This window comes from Bos javanicus, chromosome 12 (assembly GCF_032452875.1).
Source record: "Bos javanicus breed banteng chromosome 12, ARS-OSU_banteng_1.0, whole genome shotgun sequence".
In the NCBI taxonomy this organism is placed as follows: Eukaryota; Metazoa; Chordata; class Mammalia; order Artiodactyla; family Bovidae; genus Bos; species Bos javanicus.
Window position 1 is genome coordinate 31,464,640 of NC_083879.1, and position 21,784 is coordinate 31,486,423.

The 21,784-nt window shown below is 43.0% G+C and overlaps 1 protein-coding gene across 1 annotated transcript; it reads left to right on the forward strand.

The window, feature by feature from the left end:
- The first annotated feature begins 672 nt into the window (after positions 1–672).
- SLC46A3 (solute carrier family 46 member 3) lies at positions 673–18,745 on the forward strand. The gene is made up of 6 exons (XM_061434884.1): positions 673–1,150; positions 1,882–2,095; positions 7,923–8,793; positions 10,442–10,525; positions 15,369–15,525; positions 17,517–18,745. The coding sequence occupies exons 2-6, from the start codon at positions 1,907–1,909 to the stop codon at positions 17,599–17,601; spliced, it is 1,386 nt and encodes a 461-aa protein (XP_061290868.1). The 5' UTR covers positions 673–1,150; positions 1,882–1,906; the 3' UTR covers positions 17,602–18,745.
- The last annotated feature ends 3,039 nt before the right edge of the window (positions 18,746–21,784 follow it).

Here is a 21,784-nt window from a genome sequence, read left to right on the forward strand (position 1 = left end):
ACAGCTTTTGATCCCCGCCTGGTCCCCTGAGTATGCATCCCTCCCCCTTACAAGTAGTAAGTTCAGCTCGTTCATCTTCAGGGGTGTTCCTGGCGGTTCGCTGGAGGGAAGGTGCAATCCTCGCTTTGCTCCAGGGTTATGCTTTGTGTCCACCTCAAGGGTTTCAGCAATACGATCCTGTGAGACTGTTCTGTCCACTTGACAGATAAATGGAAGCTCACAGAGATGAAATAATTAGCTCAAGTTCGTACCACCAGGAAGAGCCAGCGACCACACTCGACCGACCTAACTCTGCTTGGAGCGCTCTCTCTCCTGCACCCTCCATGGGCACCCCTACCCGGTGCCCCTTTTCCGCGTTTCCCAGGGCACTTGCCCAACCCACTGAGCGGCTAGGGGCGGGGGTGGTTGCAACCCAGAATGTCACTTCTGCAACAGATCTCCTGTGTGCTCCCGTGAGAAGCGCTATTCGGTCCCAGAAATGCTCTCTACCCACAGTCCTTGAACTTGCGGGGGGGCTGCGGGGGCTGGAGAGAGACCCGCGGGGGTGGGCGGGCCTCTGGGGGCGGGAGCTCGAGAGTGGCGTCGGAGCGGACCAATCCCCGCGGGGGCGCTGGCCACGGGGCCCAATCGCAGGAAATCAGGACAGTGCCCGCCCCGGCGGCGGGGGTGAAGGGGGGACTAGCACCCCAGAGGCGCGTCCCCGGGGCTGGCGGCGCCGCTGAGTCACTGCGCGCGCAGGCAGGCCGGGGTGGGGACTCAGGGACTGCCGGCCGGGGTCGCAGGAGCCGCTGTCCCGCGCGGGCCCCGGGACCCGCCGGACCGAGATCGCACGCAGGGCCGCGCCGGAGCCGAGCGAGGGCTACGCGGTGGACTGTAGAGCTTGTCCCCTGGACGCGGAAGGGCGCTATCTTGGTTTGCTTTAAAATAAGGGCTTGAGGTTTCCCGAGCAGGTACATTTGGTCGAATTCAACGGACTTTCATTCCCCTTCCCGCCCCAGCGCGGCGGCGCAGACCCAGCCTCCGTGCGCACCTGCTGCCCGGGAGGCGCTCCAGGCAGGCATCCCCAAAAGGAGACAGCCCCCAAGACTCCGGGCCCCGACAATGGTCAAACCCGCGCCCAGCAGCCTGGCAGGAAGACCGTGACCGTGGGGTGAGTTAAACAGAAGAAACAACCCCTCATTACGACTGGGAGCTGCTTCGTTAAAGGCCCCCTTCCTGCCCGCTGTTCACCAGCAGCCAAAGCAATAATAAACAATTACGTAACTGTCGTGTCCCAAGAGCAACCTCACTGTTTCGTTTATGAAAACCAGCTGGCAGTATATAATGTGGGAGTTATAGTGTGATCACTGGATTGCCCAAGTGGGAGATAACTTATTAAGACTATTTTAAAGAATCTTCTTAAGGGTCCTTGGACTTCCCTGGTGGCTCAGATGGTAAAGAATCTGCCTGCGGATACAGGAGACCCAGGTTCAATCTCTGGGTCAAGAAGATCCCCTGGAGCAGGGAATGCCAACCCACTCCAGTACTCTTGCCTGGGAAATCCCATGGACAGAGGAACCTCGAGGGCTACAGTCCATGGGGTCACAAAGGGTCGGATAGGGATGAGTGACTAACATACTTAAAGATCCTTAAAGGTCCCTTGAGTTCTTAAAGGTCCAAGTTAATCATCCTGAGTCCTTAAAGGTCCAACTCTTAGAAATGAGAAGTATGACAGTCTCAGGTTTACTGAGTACTGAAAAGTTATTTTCTTCGGAAGTGCTTACTGCTTTCTGTTCCCTAGTGTGCTTGTTTATGCCACAAAATACCCCTAACTTCCCCATCGTTGAAAACCTAGCCTATCCTATAGGAGTACAACTGATTTTCTCCTTTTCTCTTTAATAGAACTCCAGGTCTCTACCCAAGCAAGATGAAGATTCCATTTGTAGAACCTGTCATTTGCCTTAGTGTATTCGCTCTGACTCTGAACAGCCCACTGACGACACAATATGTGTACAGGAAGATATGGGAGGAAACGGGCAACTACAGCATTGCACTTGAGAGCAATACTTCTGAGTGTGCAAAGAACAAAAGCAGCCCGATTTTTGCATTCCAGGAGGTAAGACATGAAAACAGCCCTAAAGTGTATTATAAAAGAGGAATGTGCAGCGGGGTTTTAAAGGAAGGAGGATACTGCTCTCATCATACATTGATCTCTGAAGGGTCACCCTAAAACCCCAAAGTCCCAAAGCAAGAGCCTTTATTCAGTTCTCTTTTTGTTTGAAGCTCCCTGACACCTCTAATCTGCCTCTTCTCCTTAAAACCCCTTTCTTCTCCTGTGATTCTGGCTCTTCTCCTTTCTCTCAGAAGATTTCAGTGCAGTCTCCTCTCCTGTGTGGCTGCCTCTTTCCTCCTTCCCTACAGAAAGCCTGAAAATCAGGCAGGGCAGGCTGGAATGAGTGCTCGGTGGACACAGGTGGAGTGAAACATGGGTCTTACCTTTCCCTTGTCCCCTCCCCCCACCTCTTTCCACTGCCCACCTGACCCAGTTTTTGGTGACCCCAGAACGTAGCCCATCCCTGAAGACTGTGGGCCCCAGGCCAGTGTCTGTCATGGGGTATGGGTGGCATGTGCCATCCACCATTTGGTGTTATCAAATCAGCTTTGACCACCCCCCCGCAAATGCTGAGGAGCATCTGTATGGGGATGTGGTGGGTCGAGAGCTCCCACTTGTGTTCTAAGGTCAATGAAAATGTCCCGCCAGATACCACAGAGCCTGTCCTTCTCCCCCACCACCCTCCACCCCCAGGAGGGACACCGCCAGTCTCCTGCTCTCTTAGGCAGTTCTTAACAGAGCCTGCCAATGTCCAAATGCAAAGGAGAGAGCAGCCAGATTGGGAAATTCCCTGCCCCACCCCGCCCCCAGCAACAATGCCTGAAAAACCACCACACTTAGGAGCTTTGAATTCTTCTGCTTGGGAAGAGAGGCAAAAGAGTGGCACTGCCTCCCCAGTCGAAAGAGGAAAAAACCATCAAGGGACTCTGGGTCACCTGCACCCTCAGAGAAAAAGAGATTATTTCCGAACAGCCATGTGGATATCAAATTTCTGGCCTAGAAGGAGGTCATAAAAACAGAAGGGCCAAGGGTCTCTCTTCTTGGTTTTGTCTCCCTTCAAGAATGTTTCTTTGGACTTCCCTGGTGGTCCAGTGGTTAAGATTCTGTGTGTTTCACTGTGGGGGCCACAGGTTCGATCCCTGGTCGGGGAAGTTCCGCATGCCAAGGCCAACAAACAAACAAAAAAGAATGTTTCCTGTTACATGGGTGTCATTGCCAGGGAGTGAGAAGTTTCCAGAGTCTCATCAGTCTCTGCATTTGATTCTGTGTGTTCCTTCACCGGAGCCCTGGGAGCAGAGCGGGGGATGGAGGAGGAGAGGACTCAAGTGTCTGAAAAGTCTTCTGCCCTGGCCCTCCAGCTGAGGGGAGACAGGCCTCGGTCCAGCTGCCGCAGTGACCTCTGTGACTGTGTGGTCATGAGTACTGGCCCCCCTTGCCACCTGGCCCAGCTGCTGAAAGCCCCTCACTGCCCAGAGCAGTGGTCTCATTTTGAAGATTTTTGCCAAACTTTTTCACTGACTGACTGTGGTTTCATTGAATTAATAGTCAGGAGAGCCCATTGCCCCAGTGTGGTTTCATTGAATTAATAGTCAGGAGAGCCCATTGCCCCGGATGCCTTGGTTCATAGTCAGTGCACTGGAGCTTTAGGTGCTTTTTCTCAAACTGGGGAACTGGATACCAGCCCGCCCACAACTGGGACAGGGTGTGGCAACCTCCTCACCACCTGCACCTTAGGACCAAAGAGCACTTCCTTCTGGGCCCCTCCCTGGCCCTGTTCAGCTTTTCAGAGAATATTCTCCCCTCTTTAAATCCAAGAACACATGTTGCCCGTTTCCTGAGTGGCTGTCTCAGTGCCCAGCTCCCTAGGTGTGTTCTGGCCACATGCAAGTTGAGAGGTTTGTGGACTGCTCTTATCCCTAAAAATAAGAGACAAACCTCTAAACTTGGAGGGGACAATTTCAGGTTACCCAGCAGATCATGAAATTGTTCTCGCCCAAGAATTCGTGTATAAACCTTTTAATAACTAACAGAGTCCCTTGTTACCAGCAGATAAGGAGTATTTTCTACTCAACTGAAATTAATATATACATTTTAGCCTATGAAATTGTGACTTCCTTAAAACTGACAGTACCTTCCTTAGTTTCTCCTGTCTCAGTACATTGTTATTCTGTTCCATCTTGTATAGGAAATAGCTTTTTTTCACTCTGATTTCCATCATCTACCCTTATATGACATATAATTATAATTCTCCAGAGTTTAAAGCATACAGACACACAAGGATTTCTTCTGTCTCAACATTTATGGTTGACAGATGCTTTGAGTTTGCTTTGTTAAAATCTGCATTTCAAAACATGGGTTGCAGATGAGAGCAGTCTGTGTAAAAGACTGGGTTGAAATGACAGTTGATAGAAAGGAGAGGAGACCAGGACATAGGAGGAGGCGTGGAAAAGGGAGGAGAACCCCAAATTGGAACATCTTGTTGAGGAGTTGATGAAAAGATAACTGTTTCACTTGTTTGTTTATTCAATAAATATTTACTTGATGGCTCCTATGTCTGTAGGAGGTACCAAGATGTGCTCAAGAAATTTATTCTAGTATAGACATAAAACAGGCAAGAGTGATTTAGCACTGACTGTACAAGGACCCTGTGTGGAGCACCTTATATTTAATTTTAAGTCTCCTGGCAGCCTGCGAGATTGGGACTGTTGACATTCCGTCTCTCGTCAGATGAAGAAGCTCTGGAGTTAAGTAATTTGGTCAGGTTCACACACAGCAAGTTACAGACTCCTGCTTTACTTGATGGTTCATTCATGTCATCCATCTGACTACTGAGTACCTGGAAGCACTGTTCTTGGAGCCGGTGATCCTGTGGTGAAAGAACAAGGTTCCACACCTGCCCTGGGAGCTTAGGTTGGAGTAGAGAGGTCATGCAATGCACACCCAGAGTAACATATCATGTCCTGTCAAGGGGTGGTGGGTCTCTAGGGAGAAAAACAGCATAATGAGGGGCTGGAGCGTTGGGTGGGGGTCAGTGGGATTGCTTTAGTTGGAATGATGGTCAGGGAAGGTCTCTCTGAGGAGGTGGTTCTGAATTAAGGAAGTAAGCTGTGTGCAGATCGATCAAGCGGAGAGAACAGCAAGTAGCCTGGAGGTTTACAGAGTCTGTGCTGGGGGGCTGCCCCCCACCCCCCACCACCACCTGCAAGGAGTTTGCATTTACTCCAGTGGAAGGAAAGTCATTGAGGGACTGTGACATGAGCCGACGTGCTCATGATGAGAGGAGTGACATGAGCTGATGTGCGTCTACCTTCCTTGGTGCACTTTTTAGCGGTTATACCACACTTCCGGGAGTCCCTTTTGCCTACATAGTTGATCAATGTTAAGAAAAGTAGGAAAGAATGATTCAAATTGCCATAATTGACTTCCTGTTTGGAATTGTCAGTGGATTAACAGGACTGTCTTCTGTTCTTCTGTTTAATTAAAAAAATTTTTTTTTATTTTTTGTTTTTTACGCTGTTGTATACTACAGCTCAAATCAGCCATATAGATCACCCAAAACTGCTATGTACAGAACCGACTGGATGGAATCAAGGTTCCTCTGACTCCAGAGCTCAAGCTCTTAATCATTACACAGAAAGTACAGCTAGGGGATGATAACTGTTGTGTGAGAAGCTTTGGAAGGAGGAGTAATGACATGGGTTTGGGAATTTCAGGGAAATCCAAGCAGGACTGACTGTGGATGGTGCCTGGAACATAGACTGTACTGGGAGTGAGTGGGCATGATACAGAGGAGTGAGGCCAGGCCACATCTCCGGGACCCCAGGTACCAGGCCAAGGAGCGTGGACTTTTCTCAGGCAGGCTGGGGAGACACTGCAGCTTTGAGAGGTGAGAGACACACTGACAGCGTGCTCTGGGAGATGTGCCCAGCATCCGGGTCTGTGATCTGCAAGTGATCTGATAAGTGATAAGTTACACGTGAACTGAGTAAAGAGACCATTGAGATGCCAGAGTAGTGGAGAGGAAAACCAATGGGAGTTGTTCACATGGCAACTATGGGAACATCAAGAAGATAAAGGCATGAGAAAGACTGGGGCGGGGAGGAGGGGAGGGCAGGATAGATTGTGCTGGTGGACATGGACGAAGGGAAAGGTTAGAAGCAAAGATGACTCAAGTTTTGGCAATACAGAATGGCTTGAATTGTATAAATATATAAAAATAAAAATAGGCTCACTATTTAAAAATTAATTCAGTATCTGATATTTTTGTGGTTCATCAGGGTTTTAGGGTGCCTTCTAAATATGACATGAATACATTTTTTAAAATGAGTTTGCATGTGTGCTAAAACACTTCAGTTGTGTCCAACTCTTTGCAACCCCATGGACTGTAGCCCGCCAGGCTCCTCTGTCCATGGAATTCTCCACATAAGAATACTGGAGTGGGTTGCCATGCCCTCCTCCAGGGGATCTTCCTGGCCCTGGGACTGAACCTGTTTCTGATCTTGCCCTGCCAATGAGACATATGGCAAGTGGGTTCTTTACCACTGGTGCCATGTGGAAAGCCTTTAAACTGAGTTTAGTCATCACCATTATAAAAATGGCACCCAGCCTTAATATAAAGTTTGGGAAATACAGAGAAGAGGCAAGAAGACAATGCTTTTAAATCACCCCAAGTTCTTTACATTAAATAACTAGTGCAATGATGGCCGTGTCCACCAATCTGTGTGCTCATAATTGTGTCAGCCTCAGGAAAGCGGAGTTCATCTCACTCCTTAGTTCATGGCACACTACCGTCTTTTGTCAATACAGAACTCTTCTTTGGATTTTATCTTAATTTTTAGTAAATAAAGGAATACTTGTGGAGACACATGTAAAAAGGACAACTGAGCTCTGCCTAAATAAAAGTCTGTCAAATATGACACTTACATGTGATATTCATTCCCTTAGCGTAGACAGAAAGATGTATCATGGGAAAAGGTATCCTTTTTCCTTTAGAACGCAATCTCTTAGGGCGAACTGTCCACAGAAGAAAGTGAAAGAAAATGAAATTTGCTCAGTCGTGTCTGACTCTTTGAGACCCCAGTCCGTGGAATTCTTCAGGCCAAAATATTGGACTGGCAACCTTTCCCTTCTCTAGGGGATCTTCCCAACCCAGGGATTGAACCCAGGCCTCCCATACTGCAGGTGGATTTTTTTACCAGCTGAGCCACAAGGGAAGCCCAAGAATACTGGAATGGGTAGCCTATCCCTTCTGCAGGGGATATTCCCAAGCCAGGAATTGAACCGGGGCCTCTTGCATTGCAGGCAGATTCTTTACCAGATGAGCTATCAGGGAAGTCCACAGAAGAAAGAGAAGTCATTACATGGCCAGTCCTGAGGCCTTGAGCTCTGTGAATCCTTGATGTGAGTCAGACATACACTAATACACACATTTTATTTTTATGGGTCAATGTCTCCACTGTGGAGCTTGAACATTATGACTGAGCATTGATGATTATATCAGCTCTTGATCTTTGCATTGTAAACTGGATAAAGATTCAAGTTGAGAGCTTCCCTCATGGTCCAGTGGCTGAGACTTCTTGCCCGATGCTGGGGGACCTGCAACTAAGAGTTCACGTGGTACAACAAAGATCAAAGATTCAGCTTGCCACAACTAAGACCCAGGGCAACCAAACAAATAAATATTTTTAAAAAACAAAAAACTCATGCACTATAAATTCCCCATCCCTGACTTACCAGCTCTTGCTTGATTTGTCAAAAGTCTATACCAAAATATTGGTATAGGCACATTGTAAAAACCTCTGTAAACACTTTGTCTTCTTTTTCTTTGCAGGAAGTCCAGAAAAAGGTGTCTCTTTTTAACCTGGAGATGGACATAAGTGGGTTAATTCCTGGTCTCGTGTCTACGTTCGTGTTTCTGTCGCACAGTGACCATGGAGGAAGGAAGTTCCCTCTGATTTTGTCTTCTGTCGGCGCTCTTGCCAACAGTGCTTGGCTCTGTCTGCTCTCCTATTTTGCCCTTCCAATCCAGCTTCTGATTGCATCCACCTTCATTGGTGCACTTTTTGGCAATTACACCACATTTGTGGGAGCTTCTTTTGCCTACATAGTTGATCAATGTAAAGAAAAGAAACAAAGAACGATTCGAATTGCCATAATTGACTTCCTGTTTGGAGTTGTTAGTGGATTAACAGGATTGTCTTCTGGCTATTTTATTAGAGGGTTAGGTTTTGTGTGGTCCTTTTTAATTGTTACCGTGGCTCTTTTTGTGAACTTGATTTATATTTTACTTTTTCTTGAGGATTCGATGAAAGAGTCTTCATCTCAGAATATTTCTGTATCGTGGACCGAAACCTTTAAAAACCTATTTCACCGAACGTACATGCTTTTTAAAAATGCTTCTGGTGAGCAACGGTCTTTGTGCTGTTTGTTGCTTTTCACGATGATCACTTACTTTTTCGTGACCATTGGTGTTTCCCCCATTTTTGTCCTTTATGAACTGGATTCGCCACTCTGCTGGGATGAAGTTTTAATAGGTTACGGATCAGCTTTGGGTAGTGTCACTTTTTTCAGCAGTTTCCTAGGAATATGGCTTTTTTCTTACTGTATGGAAGATATTCACATGGCCTTCATAGGAACTTTTACCACCATGGTGGGCATGGCTATGACTGCTTTTGCCAGAACAACATTGATGATGTTTTTAGGTAAGTTACGAGTTACAAGTATATCCTAGAATTTCGTATTTGATGTTTATATAAAATGAATGCAGTCTGATGGTTGAGAAACTTTAATACAAAATTCTCTATTTAATGTATTCTAGTTTAATTAAAGGTAATTTGTTAAAAGCAAATTTGCCAGAGGCTGAAAAACAACTGACTTAAAATTTTTTTAATAACCACAATTTTCTAAATTTGCATATTTGCCCAAAAATTGTCTTGAGGAAACTTCTTCTTGTGAATCAGTTCTTCAATATAACATTCACCAACTTAAAATATTTCTTAAAGCACTACTAAGAAGGCTACTTTAAATTAAAAAAATATAAGACTATTATGTAAAGGATGCTCAAAAGATTTATAAGAAAAATGTTTATTGAATATATTCAAGCCTATGACCATACCACCCTGAACATGCCCGATCTCGTCTGGATGTATTCAAAAAGGCTTTGCAAATTGAAATTTCAGCAAATTGGTCATTTCATGAATTGACTTTTGATGAATCACATTCTGGCAAGCTGGACTGTTTCCTTAACTACCTGCACCCCATCAGTGGTTTTTGTAAGGCTTGAGTGAAAATACTGCACTTGTAAAGGTTAAAGGATCTGTAAAGTAAGACCTCAGGAGAGGTCCATTTAGTCTTTTTCTACAAAGGCAGTATTAACCTCTTGCTACCCTGCAGGAAGGCAGTATGACCAAGCAGAATTGGGCTTAATTGCCATCTGCAGAGCCAGGTGATCTTAGGCTAGTTACTAAACTGCTCTGAGCCCTTATTTTTTAATCTCTAAAATGGGCATCGTGGTGCTTGATTCAGAGGATTGTCACCAATATTAGAAGAGATAACTATAAATCACTTAGCACAATGCCAAGAGTTCAGAAAAGGACAGGTCCCTCTCCCCGTCTCCCTTGGAATTGCCAAGGCCAAAGTCAGTTAATATATGTGAGAACTTTACAGTGATCTGCAAATGTAATAAAACTGTTTTATCTTATAATGAAAAATGCTACTGACTCTTAAGGGTCAGAATTTAAGAACAGAGGCAATTTGCATTCCTGAAATTTTTCAGCCACAAAGATGAACAACCAAGAAGATAAGGAATCAGTTTGCCAATGAGCAGATCAATAAAAGAATTCTAGCACCAAAAATGCCGAGTCTGAAAGAGCAAAACCAGAAAACAAACAAAAAACTTATTACCAAACAAAAAGCTTATTGTGAATCTGTGATACAAATACATACATATACCCACTCTTTTTTAGATTGTTTTCCCATAGAGGCCATTACAGTGTTGAGTGGAGTTCCCTGTGCTCTACAGCAGGTCCTTATTAGTTATCTATTTTATATCTAGTAGTGTGTATGTGTCAGTCCCAATCTCCCAGTTCCTCCTTCTTCTCTCCCCTTACCCCCAGGAACCCTAAGTTTGTTTTCTACATCTGCAGAAAGTAAACTCATCTTAAACTGACCTGACCATTGTCTATCTTCCTTTATTAAGCAGAATTCTTCCATTAATTAATTCAGTCATTAGAAGCAATGAAGCAGGATGCTTAGAGAAAATGAACTATTTAGAGGGAAACTGTTTCAGGCTTAAAACTGACCCTGAGTTTTCCGATCAACCCAGTTAATTGTTATCTCTTCCTCTCACAGTCAGGCTGCCGTTTCTGTTCACTGTCATGCCGCTCTCTGTTCTACGGTCCATGATATCAAAAGTGGTTCATTCTACTGAGCAAGGTGAGTCTACTTTGCTCAAGAAACAGAATGACTCTATAATCTGTACCACCTCATAGATGTGTACAATCGGTGTTTGTTTCTTCAGAATATTCTCAGCCCTTTTCCTGCACAGAACTCCTTTTGAATCAAGCAGTAAGGTCTGTGTTAGGAAGAGCTGATATTCAGGCAAGGGAGCCCCTGCCCAGGGCCTGGTGCTGCAGAGGGCTTGCTCTGGACATGCCCCGCCCCACTGCAGAAGATTGCATAATTCAATACATTTAAAAATATATTTCTGGATTCTTTTCCACGCATAAGATGTAGCTGTATATTCACACAGATGTTTGTTGATTGTGTGATGCAGAGTAATTGGAAAATCACTTAGGAATATAAAAACTACAGTATGTAAAAACCTAGCTGCTCCCTTGAATTATGTAATGGTTTCTTAGATACAACACCAAAAGCACAACAACAACAAAACAGATAAATTAGACTTTTTCCAAATTAAAAATTTTTATACTTCAAAGGACACCATCAGGAAAGTGAAAAGAATATGTAACTTTGTTCTGTATTTTCTAAGTCTCCTGTAAATGTTTTACCATACTTCCATACTTTAAAAAATAAAAAAGAAAGAGAGAGAGAGAAAAAAAAAAAAGGGAAGTGAAAGGACAGCCCACTGAATGGGAAAATATATTGATACTTGCAAATCATATGTCTGATAAGGAACTTGTGTCCAAAATATACTAAGTGAAGTGAAGTGAAGTCGCTCAGTCACGTCTGACTCTTTGCGACCCCATGGACTGTAGCCTACCAGGCTCCTCCCTCCATGGGATTCTCCAGGCAAGAGTACTGGAATGGGTTGCCATTTCCTTCTCCAGGGGATCTTCCCCACCCAGGGATCAAACCTGGGTCTCCCGCATTCCAGGCATTTAACCTCTGAGCCACCAAATATATACTAAAACTCAGCAATAAAAAGATGATCCAATTAAGAAACGGGCAAAGGATTTGAACGGACATCTACAGAGAAGACGTACAAATGGCAAACAAACACATGAAAAATTATCAACACCATTAGCCATCCGGGAAATGCAAATCGGAACCACACTGAGACCCACTGGGATGGGTGAAATGAAAAAGACAGACCGTAAGAAGTGTTGATGAGGATGTGGAGAAGCTGGAACCCTCATGCTCTGCTGGTGAGAAAATCATCTAAAATGATGCGGCCATTTAACAAAACAGTTTGATAGCTCTGATAAAGTTAAATAGAGTTACTGTATGACTCAGCAATTCCATTCCCAGGTATACCCTGAAGAGAAATGAAAACATATGTTCACACAAAATCTTGCACACAAATGTTCATAGCAGGATTATTTATAATAGCCAAGAAGCACAAACAATGCAAATGTCCACGAATTGGTGAATACGTAAGCAGAATGAGGTGTATCTGGCTCACGGAATATGACTTCACAATAAAAAGAAATGAAGTCATGATACACATTACAACAGGAATGAACCTTGAAATCATTATGCTAAATGAAAGAAGCTGGTCACAAAAGGCCACACATTATTATATAAATATGATTCCATTTTACACAAAATTTCCAGAATAGGCAAATTCATGGAGACAGAAATTCCACCAGTGCTTCCCTACGAACTAGAGAAAAGGGAGTGACCAATAATGGGCACAAAGAGTCTTTCGGGGAGATGAAAATGTCCTAAAATTAGATGGTGGTGATGGTTGCCCAGTTTCTGTGAACATAGAAGAACCATTGAACTGTACAATTTAAAAGGGTGAGTTTTATATTATGTGAATTATATCTCAATAAAGCTGTTCAGGAAACAAAAGAAATATCAACCTTCTTTGACTTAGAACTACAATAGACTTGTCAGAATGTATTATTTACTTTGGTTTAGTTTAGCTTGGTTTATGTATCAACTCTTTTAAGATGTGGTTTCATATTATTAAATACAGTGACATTTCAAAAGGTGTAGTTTGCATTTTGGCATGTCTTATTATGAGTTAAAATAATTTTATCAATTCCATTGTGATTCCATTGCTCCAGGATAGTAGAGTCATTTTGTTCTTAGCTGCAAATGAAGAAATCCTTCTGGTGGTATTGAAATGTATGAAAGCGAATGTACTTCCATCCTTCATTACTTCTAAAAATGGATATTTTTGTTAAAACATTAGGCACCTTAAAATAATCTGAGAAGGGAAGTGCTACAGAGGTTTTCAGGTGCTTCACCCTATCTCTATCATAATACCTTATGTAAAAAAGAGGAGGAAACTGACTTTTGCTAATTATTTTGAAATCTCTGTGCTCCATATAGCTATGAAGTTCATTGCTAGAGCACCCTGGACTCCCTCTTTGTCATCTGGGTACTCCCTGAAATTCTATTAATACATGAATGTGAAAGTGAAAGTCGCTCAGTCATGTCCAACTTTTTGTGACCCCATGGACTATACAGTCCACGGAACTCTCCAGGCCAGAATACTGGACTGGGTGGCCTTACCCTTCTTCAGGGGATCTTCCCAACCCAGGGATCGAATGCAGGTCTCCCACGTTGCAGGCAGATTCTCTACCAGCTGAGCTACTTTAATATATGGGACCCAGTAAAAACAAACAGACTTGACTTTTCACATCTATTGGATTTTTTTTAAGTTTAGAAAATAAACTCCATTGCGCTTTTATTTAATCAATTTATCTTTGGTAACTATTAAACAAGTTGCACTACTCAGGGAGTTGCAGCAAGAAGCTAGAGCTATTTCTTGAGAGGGTAGCTGTTTGTTTGCACAGCCTGACCGAGTTTCCAACAAGAAAAGACTCAAGCCACTGTGTAATAGGATTAGCACCATGGCACCATCCCTGGCTTTAGCAAGGAATCAGAAATAAAATAAAACAATGCCATAGTTAGATAACTAGGAGACTTCCTGTATTATCATAAATATCATAATATTCTGTATAATCCTGTATTATCATGGAGGCACCAAGTCCATATGCTACATGATGATGGATAACTGTGCCCTTGAATGAAGCTTTTATCAAATCACTTGACAAGTACGTATTAGATGTCTACCATGTGCCAGCACCGCTAGACCCTGGGGACACAGCACTGAGCAAAGCAAATTGCACTTGACATGGGCAGAACTTTCACTGGGGTCAAAAGAAGACACATCTCTGATAACTTGGCATTCTGCAGAGAGAGTTTTGTTTTATGAACATATGTCCTGTTGTTCAATGAAGACTCTGAAGCGATATATGAGAATATGTTGGAGAAGGAAAGAAATGGCAACCCACTCTAGTACTCTTGCCTGGAAAATCCCATGGAGAGGGGCCCGACAGGCTACAGTCCACAGGGCTGCAAAGAGTGGGACATTACTGAAGCAACTTCACACACACACACCAGAATGTGTATAAAATAGAGTGAAGATATAAATAGACAAAAATCAATACACAGTTTAAAAAAGCAAGACCATGGGGAAAAGAAGAGGCTAGACACATAAACTATAATCCAGCTGTGAAAGGTGGTCCTCAAGCTTGTTTTTTCCTTCCTTATCAGTCCAATTAAGCACAATCATTTGCATAAATAGCACTGTCTATAAGGAAAATGCATTACAGCTTATCATGGAAAAGGAAACTCGGCAAAGTAGGGAACAGATACAGCAGCTTAAAAAAGAAAGAAGAATCTGCAGAAACTGTAGGAATTTATACCACTGAAGCTGAGGGCTGAGAACAGTGATGTGAACTTTGACCAAGAGGAAGAAAAGTGCATCAAGTTGCTCAACTGTCTTTTGGAGGTTTGCCTCTTCAGTTTAACTCTTCAGTCAACATGGTCTTGGATTCCAGACAGGACTCAAAACTTGTGGAATAAGGACCATTTCTCTGACTGTAAGCTTGAGCTGACCCCGAAGCCATTTTCAGTCTTCTTGAGCATGCTCCGAGACCTGCCCTTTCCCATGCCTGGGGTGTAGCAAGCAGGAAGGACAGCAGAGTCCCCTCCGAGGGGAGACAGTTGTAAGCAGGTTAAGACAGAAAAGTATGTTTTAGAGAATCACTTAATAACAGCCTATGGCATAACCTTCACTAGAGCACAGGGCAGTGATGTAATTACTGGAAGAGTCAAACAGGAAACTGATGTAACTGATATTCTTGTTACTCTAGAGGAAGGGATCAAATTCAAATTGCAGAACATGTGATAAGATTCCCAAGGGCTTCCCAGGTGGCGCTAGTGGTAAAGAACCAGGTTGCCAATGCAGGAGACGTAAGATCCCTGGGTTGGGAAGATCCCCTGGAGGAGGGCATGGCAACCCACTCCAGTATTCTTGTGTGGAGAATCCCATGGACAGAGGAGGCTGGAGGGCTACGGTCCATGGGGTCACAAAGAGTCAGACACGACTGAAGCGACTTAGCACGCAGGCACATATGATAAGATTATATCTCTCTGCCTTGCTTGTCACTCTTGCCAGATCTGACCTGACCTGGATGTTGCCCACAGGGAGCCATCCTGCCCCGCAACTGTGTCACAGATTAGCCCAGGGACCAAGACTGGCAGGCGGGGGAGATTGGAACCTCAGGGGCAGGTGGTTCTGTGTCTGAGGCTGTGGTCGGGGCAGACACACAGCTGATTGCACACGCCTAAGCGGCCGGTGCTTCTTAGCTTTGCCCCGTGGATCTTGAAGTACTGATTTCAGCTCCTCTCTCGTCAGGTCCAAGGAGAACTCTTGACCTCAGTTTCTTCACCCACAAAATGGGTGACTGCCTCCGTCACCAGGCAGTGCCCCTGTGTTTGCGGTTTTCTGTGTTAGTTTTGCTTGTTGTTTTGTAACAGCCTTTTCTCTTTCCCTCCACACCCCGACCCCAAACAGGGACCATGTTTGCTTGTCTTGCCTTCTTAGAAACACTTGGCGGGATCACTGCGGTTTCTACTTTCAATGGAATTTATTCAGCCACCGTTGCTTGGTGCAAAGGCTTTGTCTTTCTGCTCTCCGCTGTTTTATTACTAATTCCAGCCATCAGTCTCTGGTAGGTCATTACTTTTTTTTATCCTTTTATCAAAGCCTAGATGGATTGAACGAATTCCCTGACTCCACCGATACAATAACACAGATCTGTTGAAGTTTTGCCTCAGAATGTATTTTTCTCAAGAACTTTTAGACATTATGACATCTGTCAATAATGTTGGAAACTTAGGAAGAAAGAGATAGTGGCATGGCCTTCCAGGACTAGGAGGAAGAAAGACTGGATTAGACGGAGACACTGAGAAGCTACCCCTTATCTTTAAATGAACAACTGAGGAATTTAGTGTTTAAGAATATATATCAATATGTATATTCAATATATATATTCATATATATATTCTAAGAATATATATATTCACATATACATATATGTATTCAAACTATGATTTCCTATAGTATATTATCCCCTGAAGGTCAAAGATTGCTCTGAGAAAATATACTTTAATACAGATTCTTGGGTAAATGATAAGAGCAGATAGAATGCACTGGATATTAAGAATTCTCTTTCCTTTCCTGAGAGTTGGCTTATTAAATGATTTCCTTTTTAAGTGTAAATATCCAAATAAATGCCAAATACAGAATTCTATTTATGAACAGTACACAGAATAAAACGACCAGAGGCACAGACTCGTGAGAAATAATGTTTCCTCCTCTGCCTTTCAATGAACAAAAAGTGTAAGCCATCTAGGCAAGTGGTTGTGAAAACGCACGAACAAGTATACTTGACACGTTCTGTGGGGCCCAAGACTTGAGCCAAGAGCCCTTCAACCAGCCTCTGCTGGGCCTGCCCGTCTCATGCAGCTGAGAACAGGAAAGGGGGGTGTAAGCTGGGGCACAGGGCCTGGGATCTCCGTCCCCCGCCCCCGAGCGCGTGGGCTGTGGCCGTGAGGGAGGGAGAGCAGAGCCTGTCCGCACAGGCTCTTAACTCCTTCAAGGGCGGGCAGGCGCCTTGTCCGAGTAGGACCTCAGCACGTCTCTCTCAGTGGAACGCTGATACTTAGACCTGTAGAGGCTGGACAACAGTAGAATTTACCAGTCCTCTGTAACTGTGATGAAAAGCTATTCTTACCAGATACCTTTTTAGAAGGAGGCTACTCACCTGTTGAATTGGCAATACTAAAACTCCATGCTGAGCCAGTGAGCACTTGATGAGACCAGCAACCTTGTTCTTTGCTGGAAGTAGTGTTATCCCGCATTATCATTTTTGGAAAGCAATTCATGAACACGTATCAAAAGTTTCCCCCCAAAAGTTCATGGCATTTGAACCAGTGATTCCACTTAGAATCTTACCCTAAGGAAATGATCAGCAATGTCAAAAATTTATATATAAAAAGTTCATTATGGCAAAATATTTTAATGACCAAAATGGCTGGTGATAGGAATTGGTTAAATAAATGACAATGCATCCATATGGTTAAAATGACTTTTATGAGAACTGTATTACATGGGAAGCAGAATAATGGCTCATTTAAATTTTATTCTTCATTATATTTAGAAATATTCTGTGGTGGACACATATTACTTTTATAACTGGAAAAATTAGTGCAGAGAGATAACAGGTTGTTATCCTTTTAATAATGCTTCTAATGTAAATGCAGATGGTCTTCTGAGTTTTACTTTTTAAATCTGTTCAATATTTTTAAAATTAAAATTACCTGCTATTTTAATTATGTCTAGATGCCTTCTGTCCAAGTTTCAGTTATAGGCATGAAACATGAACTTCACTAATAGCTTATAATATTTTGTGGGCACTACGCAGAGTAGACAGTGGGAGATGGACATCTTAGGAATCTGGAAGAGGTAGAACTCATGTAGTTTTTTTAATTAATATTTTCAGAAATCTATGCATAAAAGTCTGCTAGATTCAAAATAACCAGTACCCTCCTTCTTTGCATAATTTGTTAAAAAATCATGTAACAAGAGAAAAGATAGAACACAGGTTATTTATGTAGTGCCTTCATCACAGGTTTTTAAATGTCTCATTTGCTTTGGCAGTGTTATCAAGTACGTCAGCAGGAATGCGGGAAGCTATGTCCTTCTTATACAAGAAGAATCCAGCGAAGACACTTCGGACAGATGATTAATTGTGATTAAAAAAAAAATCCGAATGCACATATCATACGCTCTGACTTCTGAAGGATCTAAATTAGCTCCGTGATCAGGACTTCATGAATAATCAATGCTGCCGGTCCTTTCTTCTAAACTCTCAGAGAAAGAGTCCCTCCTCTAGCTTCTTACAGTACCAAGCACTCTGAGCACTTTATGAAGATCAAGTGACATATTTCCAGTAGACAGAAGAAGAAATCTCAAAACACCTTCCACTTTGGGATTTACAAAACAAACTGAAACTTACCGGTCTGAGAAACTTGATACGATCAAAAGCAATAATCTCCCTGATGTACTGTGGTCTCTCACATTGACACCAAGAAGAATCCTGTTTGCTTCAGTTTCTTCATCTGCACAATGGATTTCTGATCTCCTTCAAAGATTTTGAAGGCATAACTGTTGAAAATTATGATGAGTCAGTCACTGATCGGAAAACTATAGACGTTTCAAGCCTTTATAATTCTCCTCTACTCGGTAATGCTTTGTTTCATCTAGGTGTTAGTGGTGTTAGTGGTAGTCAAACCTTTCAGTAGCTGCAAAATCCTTAAGAGAGAAGCACTTTAGTGAATATGTTTACATTTTTCCTAATATGTTTCATCAATTATAATATTTCCATAACACTGGAAAAAAAAAAAGAATACAAATAGTTCCTAAAGAAATGTAAACACCAAGTAGACAGCCAATCATGATGTAAATTAATTAGTGCTTATAGAGCCAATATTCATTCCTTATTTCTGTGAAAAGTAATCCATTTCCTACTGCCTTACACTCCTATCCTGGGACCTCCGTGGTCCCTGAAAACACCACATCCTTTCCTGCCTCCTGTCTGCACGCAATGTTCCACTGGGCCTTCCTCCCTCCCTCCCTGCATTGAAACTTTCAAGTCTCAGCCAAGGCAAAGCTTCTGCTTTCTCCATGTGGCTTCCAAACATTTCTACTCCCCCCACCACCACCGTCCCCCTAGTCCCTTCAGGGCTCCCCAAGCTCTCTGTGGGCACTGCCCTCCCAGCGTCTTCCCTTGTCTTGTAAAATTTGTTCCCCTACTTGCAAATGAGCCCCTTGAGGACAGGGACAGTTTGATTCCTCATTATATCCTCAATAAAAGTTGAATTCAGTGACCACAGAATTTTGTTTTCACTTGTAAAAAATCATTTTAAGCTATATATTTAATGCAGTATGAGATTAACCAATGATATGCCATAGTCATGAAGCCAGCCTTGCAAAGAAATTGAAAAATGCGCTAACCCATATGCATTTTAAATTGGTTTATGGTACTTTTATGGGTCCTTCAATATCTCCCATTTTCTAAGTTTCCGTTTGTAATAACACAAATGTCCTGAAGTACACCTAGATGATTAACTCCTTTGTAAGCTCTTCAAAGCAGATAGAGTCTTGTTTATAGCACTGCTTACAGTTTTTCCCTGTAGGATAATCAATGATTGCTTGACCAGCGATAACACTCATATTTTAAAATACTAGAAATTCTTATTTCCAAGACTATTCCTTTTAGGTTTAGCTAAGGTCTTCTGGGCTATTCTCAGATTGATTGATTGATTTTTGTTTTACTTCCTGTTCAGTGCTCTTCCCAAACCAAAAAAACAAAGAAACAGTACTTTACAGTTTACAAAGTGCTTTCTATATCAACTTATTTTACCCTCTTAATAACCCTGCAAAGTAAATTATACCTCAGTAATGTTCAATAATGTTCATGGTGGCTCAGACAGTAAAGAATCAGCCTGCAATGCAGGAGACCCGGGTTCAATCCCTGCGTTGGGAAGATCCCCTAGAAAAGGAAATGGCAACCCACTCCAGCATTCTTGCCTGGAGAATCCCATGGACAGAGGAGCCTGGTGGGCTACAGTCCACGGCCGGGGGGGTCACAAAGAGTTGGATGAGTCAGACATGACTGAGTGCACGAGCACGCATGTACACACACACACACACGCACACTACCTATAAGAAATGATGTTCTTTAGGTTCAGTAGGTTAGTTTGGAGACTTGAACGTGCTGTTTACTTGCTTTAAACTTTCCACTGCAGGCAGGAGCAGCCACCCCACCATCCTGACTAGTTCATATTCTGGTTGCCCAGAACCTTGCTGTAAATTGTGCAACATGAATTCACATGACCGGGTGGGGTAGCTATTTCACAACTGCCTGCCAGAGACAGCTGGATTTCCTACTTGGACTCTCTGCCTAATCCCACTCAGTCAGATAATTCATCCCCAATCCCACAGTTCTCTGGAGACGTGTCTCCTACAAAACCAACTGTCTAACGTCAATTACTGAATCATCCAGAGATCCCAACTGCAGGCAACAACTTGCCAACTTGCACTGTTTATTTAAGCACATAGGGATCTACTGAAATGATAGTAGGAGCTCACAGCTCCAATAAAAAGCCTAAACGAGGCTCCGGTTCAGAAAACAACCAAGAACCGGGAGGCTCCAGAGATAAAGTCACAGCAACACAGCTACCATCATGCAGCACGAAGCACGAAGGGCATGGCCTCCACCAGTGACGAGTGGCCTCACTGTCCCCCTCCTGGCCCGCTCTGGAGTCCAAGTCCAGGACTGAGGTTTGATCAGCTGACCGGGATCACATGCCTGCCTCCAGGAGGCACCAGGAGCAGAAAGGTGGACCCTCCTAGCATTTTAGAGAGACAACAGGCACCACCTCCCCCAGACAACACAACACAGAGTTCAAAGTCTCTCAGGAATTGACAGTGGATGCCAGACACACAGAATAAGACAGACAAATCCTGCACAGTGTGGGGAAATTGAGAGAAATGGCATTTGTGTGCTGACTTTGCCTACCTTTCCCTTGAAGCCAAACCCTGGAGGTGTTCAGTTTTCATTTTATTGACAGAAGAGAGAGGCTTCAAAAGCCAGGCTTAGTCCCTAAAATGGTAACGTGCTCTGTGTTCAAACCAGCAAACCAAAGCAAATCAAACACTGATTAAACAATATGCACCTTCATTGTGATACCGGCAACAACAACAAAAATGAATTGGTTTCTGGACAGGGTATTACAGAAACAAAAACTTGTTATTTTGAAAATGGACAAAAATAAAATTAAGAAGAAAGCACATTTTCCCTGTCTTTCCTGTATCAACTCTGTCCTTGGGTAACCAAATGGAAGTTCACAGTAAGTTTCCTTCAAAGGAAGTATCCTGATTGAAAAAAAAATGAATGACAGATTTAGAATTACCATTTTGCAGATACTCACAAATAAGTGGATCTATGCATTGTATCAATGGCCACAAACATCACAGAATGAGAGCCTATTAGGTATGAACATCAGTTTTTGGCTGTGCCAGGTCTTAGCTGTGGCATGTGGGCTTTTAGTTGCAGCATGCAAGATTTAGTTCCCTGACCAGGGTTCAAACCCAGGCCCCTTGCTATGGGAGGGTGGAGTCTTCAACAATGGACCACTAGGGAAGTCCAGGCATTAATGTCTTTTTATGGAAGAACGTAGCACTGATAAGGGGATCTTCCCCAAAATAAGGAAGCAGAATCTGAATCTGATCAAGTTCACAGACTCAACTAGCAATTTACAGGAAATACAGGGTTGAGAAGGATGTGTTAATCTACACCACAAAGATGTAAACAGTGAAAACTAGACTGTGGGAAACCAGAGAACAAACAACTTGGTTTCTTCAAGAAACAGCAAGAAAACCAAGAGATAGAACCATAAATCATGAAACAGTTGACACAAGAGCCAATCACTTGTGTGTAAGTTACTTGGATCTGATTCAAACAAAACAGCTTAAAGAAAATTATGACAACTTTTTGGACCTTCGAAAATCTGAATACTGACTGATATTTAACTGTAAGGAATTATTATTAACGTAAGTATGATAATGATAGTATTTTGGTTATGTTTAGCTTTATAAACTGAAATATTTATGCCTATAAATTATATCTGGAATTTCTTTCAAAATACTCTTGAGGGGAATGTGGGTAAAAAAAACAGATGAAATAAAATTGGCCAAGGAGAAACATGAGATTATGTTGTATTTTTCCATCCACTTTCAGGTGTTTGAAATTTTCCATAATAAAAAATGTAAAAAGAAGAATGATGCAAAGCTTCTTGGGTGTTATTAGTTTCCTGTGTCTTCTGTTAAATTTTCATAATATAATGCTCAGTTCAGTTCAGTTG